Here is an 11,109-nt window from a genome sequence, read left to right as displayed (position 1 = left end):
AGAGCCGGAGTGACTTTGCTGGTGGTCTTCCCCAACGTAGGCCTGACTCACAGAGTCACTGCCCTGGAGACCCAATCCCTTCCTAGGATCGGAACCCCCTTCTGCCTTGCTCTCTGCCCAAACCCTATTGCCACTGTCTCGGGAAAGCACTGTGCTCTGCTCCATGCTCTGTTGTCACCTGTCTGATAGAATGAAGGCAAAGGACAGGAGCTGACACTCAGCAGAGAGCTGGCCAGTTGCAGCTTTCCACCTGTTCCACCCTGGAGCAGATTCCTTCTTCCTGAGACAGGGTCAGGCAGCTCAGGCTGGCCCAGGGCTCACTACACAGCAGAAGGTAACCTTGGACCTTCAGTCTCTGAGAGCTGGGATTAGAAGCCAAGGTTTCCTGTGTGCTAGGGAAGTGATCTGCCACCTGAACCACATGCCCAGCCCCAGCAGCTGTCCTGGTAACTCACTCCTGGTCTGTCTCACGTGTGGGTCTCCCTTCTGCCTGTCACGGCTGCCAAGAATACCATTCCTGCCTGTACAAGCAGCCAGCTTGGCCCAGGGTTGGGGTGAGGCCTGGCCTGTCATTTCCTCCAGGCTTGATGCTATGGCCCAGGTGATGGCTGTTTAGACACAGCTGGTGTCCTGTACCTATCAGGCATGAGTTGGATTTAACTGTAGGACACAGGCTCAGTCTCCTATGAAACATTTTATTTGTTTTCATCATCAGACAGGGTCTGGCTGTGTAGCCCAGCCTGTCTGGAACTTGTGATCCTCCTGCCTCAGCCTCCTGAGTGCAGACCTGAGCTTGTTTTTGTGCTTCCTAGATATCCACTCTGTGGTCACAGCAATCGAGGCGCAATCTCAATGGTGTTAATCCGGAGGACGGTCTGTGGGTTCACGGTGACTGAAAGAGAGAACCTTGTCATAGGCTCGGCCTCAGCTCCTTCACAGACACCTGTCTCGGGGGTTCTGCCCAGGCACGAGCTCACCCCACCAGTGCATTCTGCCTGGCTCCTGGCCACATCCCTTTCCCCCACTCTATATATTTGATGTGTACTGACCACCTCTCTCACCTCATGGGCTCCACCTGCAGCTGCAGAGTCTGCTCCCATAGCCATAGTGGCCTTAAAGCTTCAAGGGCAAGATAGACCTGCTCACTTTGAGTGACAGGGATGGAAGAGTCTCCCTCCTAACACAGAGTGTGGTATTCCTGATTTGGGTAGGTACATGAGACTACATCCCCTTTGCAACTGCAACTGCCACTCTTATTTTTGGGAGAATGTGGGGAGCTGATATAAAATTTTTTGTTTTGTTTTTGTTTTTTGAGACAGGGTTTCTCTGTGTAGCCCTGGCCGTCCTGGACTTGCTTTATAGACCAGGCTGGCCTCGAACTCACAGCAATCTGTTTGCCTCTGTCTCCTGAGTGCTGGGATTAAAAAGCCACCATGCCTGGCTTAAAATTTTTTTTAACCAGCTTTGTCAACAAAGTTCCAGGACAGCCAGGGCTACATACAGAGAAACCCTTCTTGAAACCCCAAAAAAAAGAGAAAAAAATTTTTTTTAGATTGCATTTATTGTATGTGTGCATGCTGGTTGCCACAGTTTGCGTGTGGTGTGTGCGTGTGTGTGTGTGTGTGCACGCGCGCGCACGCGTGCATACGCATGCACACACAAACACACAAATCAGAAGAAAACATGGGGGAAATGAGTCCTCTCCTTCCACCTTGTGGGTTCTGAGGCCAGCAAGTGTCTTTCTGTTGGGTTTGGGCTTGGCTTGAGACAGGTTCTTGCTGTGTTGCCCAGGCTGGGCTGGGAACTCTGCCTCAGCCTCTTCAGTGCTGGGCCCACAAGTGCAAGCACTAACTGGCCTTATCTGCTGCTGTGACACACACAGGGACAGATTCTGCAGCCACGCTGCTGGGCCCTGCCTGTGGGGAGCCTCTGCCTTGCAGGGATTGGTGTTCTGTGGCCTCTATCTGTTCCTGACCACCTGCTGCTTTGAGGACACCGTCTACATCAGAACAGAGCAGGCGCTAGTGGACGAGCCACACCTGTTAGCTCCTAGGAATCAGGTGCTCCTTCAGAGAAGAGGGGGTAATGGCATCTGCCATGAGGCTATTGCCCCAGTCCTAGCTCCCCTTGTGACCCCCTGCCCCAGGGAAGGGAGAGTGACTCAGGGACAAGGACTCTCTATGGCCCACTTGGCCTTGGCACCACACCTGCTACCTGGCACTGCCCTCCCATGACTTTCACCGCAACAGAGGATTCTTGCCCAGCCAGACCAACCACTATCTTGCCCCCACCCATCCCAAAGGGAAGCAGTGCCCTGAGAAGTCACCCTCAGATTCCACTTGCCCTCACCTCGGGCTGGCAGCCTCGCAGAGCCACTCCTTCTTGTGGGAGAGCTTGTCTTTGTTTCTGGAACAGCCCTGGGGCAGCTCTCAGCCAGTGCTGAGGGCCCAGTCTGCAGCCTTCATATTTGGTACTAGGTGCTGTGGCCTCACCCCACACACCCCTAAGCCGGCCACTCCCTCAGCCTCTCTCCTCACACTGGCTCTAGGGCCTCTTGAGCATCCTGGGCTTTCAGCCCTCAGGTGAGCATTGATCCTCTATCAAAGCCCCCCCAATTCCCTGAAACTCAGCCAGTTGGCCATGGCCTGTCCACTCAGAGGATGTTTGTATTTGGCACCTGCACGACACTGCTGGGGACCATTCCTAAAGGGCTAATGCAGCATCATCAAGAAGTGAGAATGCAGACTGCCTAGTCTGAGCAACTGACTTCAAGGAGTACAGCTGGCTCCCCCACTTCCTGTGGAGGTCATGGTCCTGTTCCTTCGCAAAGTATCTGTGATGTCACATGCACAAACACACGTGCTGACAGCACAAAGCTGCCTGCCAAGAGTTTTCTATCCTATTAGCACCCAAGCCTGACCCGAGCCTGACCTGTGCATGGAGTGTGAACTCTGCCCAGCATTTGTGGGAGTTGCTTCCAGTATTCCACTGCTGTCCCCTAGTGTCTCAAGGTGGGTGCCATGCTGGGTTCACAGCTGCTGTGTGGTCTGCATGTCGCAATGGGGGCAGTGTGAGTAGTCCTGGGGCCCTCACATCACACAACGCTGGCATGACTCTTATGGATGACATCACCCTGGCAATGCCCAGCTACTTGGCAGAGAACACAGGTGACAAACATGGTGTGCTCCACACACAGAGCCCCAGCATACTGTTTCACACTTACTTGTTTTCTTCTTGAAGTTTTTCCTTTTCCTAAATTTCATGTTGATTTTGGGCCATGATTCTGTCTTTTCAATGACTGTGGCTTCAACTCGTACGAGCTCCTTTCTAGAAAGAAGGAAACAAATGACAATTTGACAGCGCCCCCTTAACTGTCTTTTACCTTTACTCACAGCTTGGGGAAGCTCCCCAAAGAATTCCTGGTTTTGCAATGGGGTCTCAGGAAGCCTAGACTGACCATGCACTCCCTTTACATCCAAGGAGTGAATCTGACCTCTGATCCTCCTGCCTCTGCTTCCTCTGTAGGTTTATTCATTGCAAACATTTTGGAAACAGCATGAAAGCATAAGGAACAGTATTAAACAATCTTTTAGTCAGGTGTGGCTGCAGATACCAGGATTCGGGAGGTAGGGGCAGGAGGCCAGCCAGGAATTCAAGGTCAGCCTAGTATATGTGGTGAATTCCTGTCTAACCAGGGGTACACAGTTAAACTCTGCCCTTCCCCTCCAACCCAACCAAAAAAACAAACAAAAAACAAACAAAAACCCAACAACAAAGAAAATCTTTTTTTTTTTTAAACTTTGTGGTTGAGACACAACCCAGGGCCTCCAGCTTAACAGGTAGGCCCTCTATCCCTGAGCTGAACCACCAGCCCTTAAGATGATCTGAAAGGCTACATGGCTGCCAGCTATAGTGCTGCACGCCTTTAATCTCAGCACCCAGGAGGCAGAAGCAGGTAGGTCTCTGAGTTCAAATCCAGCCTGGTCCACTTAATGAGTTCCAGGACAGCCAGAGTTAGAGAGACCCTGTCTCAAAAAGCCAAAAAAAAAAAAAAAAAAAAAAAAAAAAAAAAAAAAAAGGAAAGAAAAAAAGAAAGAAGACCGCCCAGTCACCTGGCTGGATGTCTCTTGGGATACCAAACACCACTAGAGTTGTACAGGAAGGTATTATACTTAATTCTCACAGTGATGTGTGACAAGCCCCACTGGGTCTGATCACACCATGTCCAGTCTGTGACCCAGCCCAGGCCCTGGACCAAGCCCAGCATTTAGAAGCTCATTACCCGAGGAGTGGCTTGCCAAGGAGTGTGAAGTTGTCTGCCCCGACCAGCAGGACCTGAGAAGATAAAATGTAGCACATTTAATCCCTGGCTCCTCACCAAGGTCACAGAAACCACTGGGAGAGGGTACAAATGGTGTCCACATGCTGAGATTGGACAGGAAGCTGAAAACACAGAGAGACCCAGAGAGAAGTAACCTCTGCAAGCTGTCCTCTGGCCCCTACTCCTCCCCCACAGACACACACACACACACACACACAGACACACACACACACACACACACACAGACACACACACACACACATGAGAGGTAGATGCTGGAAGACTGGGAATAGTCTTGTCTACACAGCAAGTGTGGCAGCCTAGGATACAGGAGACCGTGTCTCAAATAAGACTAAAATGATGACACTAAGCTGCTATGGCAGCCATCACCGCCGCCCATACAGCATTACCTTGCTGGAACCTCCCAGCCTCCCTGCAACAGCAGGTGCCAGAAATCTCACTCCAAGCTCAACTGGCGGTTTTATATCTGTGACTGGTTCTATGGAGACACAGCTTGGCCTAATTGCCGTCTGCCAGCCTTAGTTTCCCTTTTGCTCTGCCACATGCTGATTCCACTCCACATCCCCTCTGGCTGGGATGCTTGTTAGCAGAGCTGAGAAAACCTTCTCAGTGATGCTCATTGGGTGCCTGAGTCTCTGAGTCCCTGAGTCCACAGAAAACCTTGCACCTCACCTTCTCCAGCCGAATCCTCTCTCCGCACTTGATGTCCAACTCATTTTCAATTAGAATCAGGTCCTCGGCTGTCACTTTCCACTGGTGGCTGGCAAAGTGCACAACAGCAAAGAGCCGGCCATACTGTCCCGTGGCGATCAGCTCATTCACCTTCCTCACAACCTCTGCAGGACAATGGTGGCAATCACCCATTGGACAGGCGGCTGGCCGGCCACTGGGCTCCCCTCGGAGGAGTGCTCCTGTAATCTGTCCAGTCCTGGTTACCCACCCAGTAGGCAGATGCAGGGGGAGGCTGGTGTGCTTAGGAACACTGGCAGGGAGCGTTACTTCTGCAGTTCATTTTGTTTTGCTTTTGAAATTTTTAAAAATCAGTTAAGAACCAGTGCACAAGCTGAGCATGACGGTGCATGCCTATAGTCTCAACAGTCGGGAGGTGGGCGTGGGAGGACAGCAGTGAGTTTGAGTCTAGCCTGGACTTCACCTAGGGTGAGGAGTCTGAGAAGTGAGAGGGCAAGTCCTTCGGCAGCCTGGGAGCCAAATTCTATCTCCCTGAGCTGGCAGGGCCTCCTCACTACCTTCTCCGTTCCCATGGGGCCTGCCTGCCTGATCCCTTCCCCACTCCTTCCCTGGCAGTGCCACCTGCCCTCCACACTCCTTCCCTGGCAGTGCCACCTGCCCTCCACACTCCTTCCCTGGCAGTGCCACCCGCCCTCCACACTCCTTCCCTGGCAGTGCCACCTGCCCTCCACCTCCTTCCCTGGCAGTGCCACCCGCCCTCCACACTCCTTCCCTGGCAGTGCCACCTGCCCTCCACACTCCTTCCCTGGCAGTGGCCACCGCCCTCCACACTCCTTCCCTGGCAGTGCCAACCCGCCCTCCACACTCCTTCCCTGGCAGTGCCACCCGCCCTCCACACTCCTTCCCTGGCAGTGCCACCTGCCTCCACACTCCTTCCCTGGCAGTGCCACCTGCCCTCCACACTCCTTCCCTGGCAGTGCCACCTGCCCTCCACACTCTTCCCTGGCAGTGCCACCCGCCCTCCACACTCCTTCCCTGGCAGTGCCACCCGCCCTCCACACTCCTTCCCTGGCAGTGGCCACCCGCCCTCCACACTCCTTCCCTGGCAGTGCCACCCGCCCTCCACACTCCTTCCCTGGCAGTGCCACCCGCCCTCCACACTCCTTCCCTGGCAGTGCCACCCGCCCTCCACACTCCTTCCCTGGCAGTGCCACCCGCCCTCCACACTCCTTCCCTGGCAGTGCCACCCGCTCTCCACACTCCTTCCCTGGCAGTGCCACCTGCTCTCCACACTCCTTCCCTGGCAGTGCCACCCGCCCTCCACACTCCTTCCCTGGCAGTGCCACCCGCCCTCCACACTCCTTCCCTGGCAGTGCCACCCGCCCTCACCACTCCTTCCCTGGCAGTGCCACATGCCCTCCACACTCCTCCCTGGCAGTGCCACCTGCCCTCCACACTCCTTCCCTGGCAGTGCCACCTGCCCTCCACACTCCTCCCTGGCAGTGCCCACCTGCCCTCCACACTCCTTCCCTGGCAGTGCCACCTGCCCTCCACACTCCTTCCCTGGCAGTGCCACCTGCCCTCCACACCTCCTTCCCTGGCAGTGCCACCCGCCCTCCACACTCCTTCCCTGGCAGTGCCACCCGCCCTCCACACTCCTTCCCTGGCAGTGCCACCCGCCCTCCACACTCCTTCCCTGGCAGTGCCACCTGCCCTCCACACTCCTTCCCTGGCAGTGCCACCCGCCCTCCACACTCCTTCCCTGGCAGTGCCACCCGCCCTCCACACTCCTTCCCTGGCAGTGCCACCTGCCCTCCACACTCCTTCCCTGGCAGTGCCACCTGCCCTCCACACTCCTTCCCTGGCAGTGCCACCCGCCCTCCACACTCCTTCCCTGGCAGTGCCACCTGCCCTCCACACTCCTTCCCTGGCAGTGCCACCCGCCCTCCACACTCCTTCCCTGGCAGTGCCACCCGCCCTCCACACTCCTTCCCTGGCAGTGCCACCTGCCCTCCACACTCCTTCTCTGTTCCCACCACCACCACTCTGGCTCATGTCACAGTCCCTGGCCCTAAATTTTGCCCTGAATAGATAGGCACCCATTGGGCACAGACCCCCACCCTAGGCTAAGGGCTGGACACACAGGATGGACAGACAATTCCTGTCCTGGAGAAGGTCAAGGCCAGACACAGCTCCTGGCATTACCGTGAGGATGAGCTTTCAGTGTCCGGCTGAGCACAGATTGAAGATATTCAGAAAACAACAACAAAAATCCAAAACCAAAACTGGTGCATACACCAAACACATGCAGACTTCTCCTTGAGGTGGTGCTCTGAGCAGTGACACAAATCAGCGATAGAAGTGCTCCAAGGAGGACAGGCAGGGCCTGTACAGGCTGCACACAACATTGCTGTTCCCCTTCAGAGTGTGGCAATCCTGGACTGTGGCAAGTCCTCCACCCAATCCCAGAGCCCTAGGGGTGACTCTACTTATTTTGAGCAGGATCTCAAACACTGTTTTAAACACCGGGAAATTTCTCCCCGTGATGCTAACTTTTAGCTTTTGAGACACTCAGATGTGACTCTTCAGCGGGCAACAGCCTTTCCTAACATGTAGCTCAGGCTGGACATGAACTTGTGACCATCCCAATTGAGTACTGGGATGACAGATGTGCACTGACACATGACAGATGTGCACTGACACATAACAGCTGGAGATGGAGGAGCACCCACTACCCCTCCTGTCACCCGACTGCCTCTCAGCAGATGCTGGAAGGCTGTTTATCAGATGAAGGCTCATCTTAAACGTTGATATTTACCAACCAAAATGAATGTGAGGGCTCACTGTGCACTCAGAAACCTGCCACCTTGCTCCACGGCAATGGTCACCTCAGTGGCTCATGGGAATGGACACTAGGTGTTACCTATTCATTTCCCTATGAGTTCTGTTTTTTGAGACAGAGTCTCACTCTGTAGCCTAGGTTGCCTTCAAACTCTCAGCAGTCCCCCTACTTGGGCTTCCCAAGTGCTAGCATCCCAAGTGCTAGGGCTACAGAGGCCACCCTGCCCAGCTCCTGCAAAGTCTTACCTGCGTGGTGTCTGGTCTCTTCAACAGGGTTCGGTAGAACCACTTCTTGCCAGGGTGGTGAACTCAGGGACGTCTTAGGAACGTATCTGTGAAAGCCATTTCATAAACATAATCACATGCCCATGAAAGGCAGCTTCAAGTCCCCAAGAAACAGCTGTGCAGTGAGCCTCAGGAAGATGTGTGTGCAAGCTTGCTACGCGGGGGTATGAGACCTTATATCACTAACATAGGTGTTCCAACTGTTCTGTCCCCTGGGGAGTGTGCAGACTTCAGACCTAAGCCTTGCCTGTCTATGCCGTTCGTAAGCCTACAGGAGCATACAGGATGGCTCTGTACACATCTGCACGGTGAATGGACATCTTCCCCAAATACCAGTTTTGAGTCCCTAGGAACATGAACTCCATGGTCTGTGGCCAGGCAGTGGCCTTGAGGGACCAGGAAGAGCTGGGAGGAGCTGTTCTCTAGAGTCCCTGTCCTGGGTGCCATCAGGTCCAGTGACTGGGCATGACGGAGCCACATGAAGAGCATGGAAAGAGGGGGCTGGGAAAATGGAGCCTGGTGGGAGGGCTGGACCTGCCACAGAACTGGAAGAACAGGCCGCTCAGTGAAGTGCCACTTGGGGTTTCTTCATGTTTTCAGACTCTGTTTTGTAATTTGTCTTTCTGAGAACCAAAGAGGCTTCTGCTGCTGAGACTATCCACGTAGCAGGGACAAACTCTCTGTATGTCAGATGCTGGGGATATCCATATTTGTAATCTATGCAAGCATGACAGAACTGTATGTATATATGTATATGCATTTATACTGAAGGTGGAACCCAAGGTCTTAAGTATGTCAGGCCAACATGCTATCCCTGTGCTGTAGGCCCCCAACAACTCCATCAAAATGTAGAGAAATATATTGTTGTTGTTGTTTTTGTTTTGTTTTAAAGGCAAAGAGTCTTTCTGTTATGTAGTTCTGGCTGATTTGGAACTTGCTTTGTAGACCAGGCTAGCCTCAAGTTCATACAGATCCATCTGCCTCTGCTTCCTAAGTGCTGGGACTAAAGCCTTGTGCTACCAAGTCTGCCATTGTGCACAGCCTCAGATGCAGAGAAGTTTTAACTTGGAAGTAACATTTCTACAGATGAATGGGAAAAAAAAATCACCAAACCCACATTTTGCTATTACCCTTGCGGATACGAAGCACTCTGTGAAGTGAACCTTCGACAAGCAGACCAGAGGGAGGCTGTAAGAACAAGGAATACAATAAGCGGGTAGTCACTGTGTAGAAACGCACAGACCTGTGGCTGGTGTCGGTTTAACCTACTGTATCACACCTGCCCCTGAAAAGTCCAGGGGAGGAGTGGGATGGCGCAGTGGGTAAAGTGCCTGCTATATAGGTGTGAGAACCTCAGTTCAGACCACTAACGTTAAAATAAAAGGCCAGGTACAGCACTGGCCTTCTGTTACCTCAGCACTGAGAGTGGAGACAAAGGGATCTTGGGGGGCTTATTGACCAGCCAGTCTAACCAAATAGGTAACTCCAGGTTCAGTGAGAAACCTTTAGAAATAAGGCGGAGAGGTGCTGGAGAGGTGAGTGGATAGTTAAGAGGACCTGCTACTCTTGTAGATGACAACGTTTGGTTCCTAGCAGCCACGTGGCAGCTCACAACTGCCTGCAACGCCAGCTCCAGGGGATCTGTGGTAAGCCAGCGTGCCTCCCTCCCTCTTAGGCTTGAAAGCCATTTTACAGTAAAGAGAAACTAGATCTGTTCCTGTTTATGGTTAAATCTGTTTCTCAAGGATTGGGCTATGCCCCATCTGTAAACTTTTTTTTTTCCACCTGTAAACTTAACTACAAATGGTTACAGAAATGGCTGTTTCAAGAAATGGCAACCATGGCTTTATTTCAAACGGCTAATACGACCCTGTTAGGACCACCGTGCAACCATGCCTTTGTTTCAGGGGACTGTTATGACCAGTTTTTAAATGCTTATTTTCTGCTGCTTCAATCCCCACCTATTTACCTGCCAAACCCCCCCATTTGGAGACGCCCCTACTCCTGAACTATAAAAACCCTTATTTCACCCAGGTCCAATGCTGACCTCTTGAACCCTGCCTTAGGAGGAGGCGGCCTATGTACACACGTAAAAAAGCTTGCTTTCATTCATTTGGCCATGGTGATTTGGGTCGGTCGTCTTTCTCCTGGCATTTACGGATTAACATCTGGCCCCCTCTTCTGGACTCTAAAGGCACCTCCACTCAAGTACACAGATGAGACACCCCCACACATAAATAAACATCACCATAAATCTGAGAAAAGAAAAAGGTAAGGTAGAGGATAATAATGGTCACCTGACATCTGGTCTCCACACGGGCATGTGCACCCACCTGCACACATACATACACACAAACACATACACAACCAAAAAGGTCTGTTCCAGTAAAGCTGAAGCTATGCGGGGGGCTAGCAACCTTAGGACGAAGGTCCACATGCAGGCGTCGAAGCCCTTCTTTGCAACTTCTAAATCGCTTAAATCGCTTTTCTCTTACGTCCCCAATGTATGACCCTGGGCGGGTCACTTCTCTACGGCCATTTGTGTCTCTGTAATACAGGGCCTACATATAAGTTTAAGAGCGCTTGTCAGTATTAACGAATTGAAGGGCCCGCGTTCTCATCTCCGGTTCTCGTAGTCCAAATCCCGTGTAATACTCACGACGCACGCAACCAACACACCAGGCACCAAGGCGGACTCAGACACACATGCGGCAGACGCGAGGGCGGCGGGGGGCGGGGGAAGCATCGCTTGTTTCCTCCCTCATCAGGCCTCCCTGGTCTCACCAGCTCCGGGTCCCGAGCGTTCCAGGATGCTGCGGCTACACACAGACACCAGCCGCCCGAAAGCGCCTGGCAAAGCCGAGGCCGCTACGGCAGCTGCCATTTTTCCACAGTCCCAACCGGAAGCGAAGCTGCGCGGACCTTGTGCGTCGACGGACTAGCCCGGTAGG

General features: G+C 53.2%; 1 protein-coding gene and 1 long non-coding RNA gene across 4 annotated transcripts; both read right to left on the bottom strand.

Moving 5' to 3' along the window:
- Nucleotides 1-681: 681 nt before the first annotated feature.
- On the bottom strand, nt 682-11,106 carry Mrpl21 (mitochondrial ribosomal protein L21). The gene is made up of 7 exons (XM_051145760.1): nt 10,943-11,106; nt 9,289-9,346; nt 8,120-8,205; nt 5,015-5,178; nt 4,283-4,335; nt 3,224-3,327; nt 682-892 (listed from the first exon to the last, which is right to left on the bottom strand). Exons 1-7 carry the CDS (start codon nt 11,040-11,042, stop codon nt 828-830), a joined length of 630 nt encoding a protein of 209 aa, XP_051001717.1. The 5' UTR covers nt 11,043-11,106; the 3' UTR covers nt 682-827.
- Nucleotides 5,612-7,143, bottom strand: LOC127189140 (uncharacterized). Of its 3 annotated transcripts, none has more exons than XR_007830639.1 (3): nt 7,019-7,143; nt 6,543-6,621; nt 5,612-5,686 (listed from the first exon to the last, which is right to left on the bottom strand). It is a non-coding gene; the product is annotated as an uncharacterized LOC127189140 (long non-coding RNA). The 3 variants fall into 3 exon arrangements; XR_007830637.1 differs by having other exon boundaries at nt 7,052-7,136; XR_007830638.1 differs by lacking the exon at nt 5,612-5,686 and adding an exon at nt 5,788-5,817 and having other exon boundaries at nt 7,052-7,136.
- Nucleotides 11,107-11,109: the final 3 nt, after the last annotated feature.

The sequence above is a fragment of the Acomys russatus genome, chromosome 5 (assembly GCF_903995435.1).
Source record: "Acomys russatus chromosome 5, mAcoRus1.1, whole genome shotgun sequence".
NCBI lineage: Eukaryota > Metazoa > Chordata > Mammalia > Rodentia > Muridae > Acomys > Acomys russatus.
Note: the sequence above shows the minus strand (reverse complement) of the source record. Positions and strands in the feature narration are given on the sequence as shown.

Bases quoted from the DNA above. Each gene is read 5' to 3' on its own strand.
- Mrpl21 (XM_051145760.1), bottom strand. From the start codon at position 11,042: ATGGCAGCTGCCGTAGCGGCCTCGGCTTTGCCAGGCGCTTTCGGGCGG. The intron at 9,347-10,942 runs GTGAGACCAGGG...TTGTTCTTACAG, and splicing joins ACGCTCGGGACCCGGAGCTG to CCTCCCTCTGGTCTGCTTGT. The intron at 5,179-8,119 runs GTAAGACTTTGC...ATTGTCCTGCAG, and splicing joins AGAGACCAGACACCACGCAG to AGGTTGTGAGGAAGGTGAAT.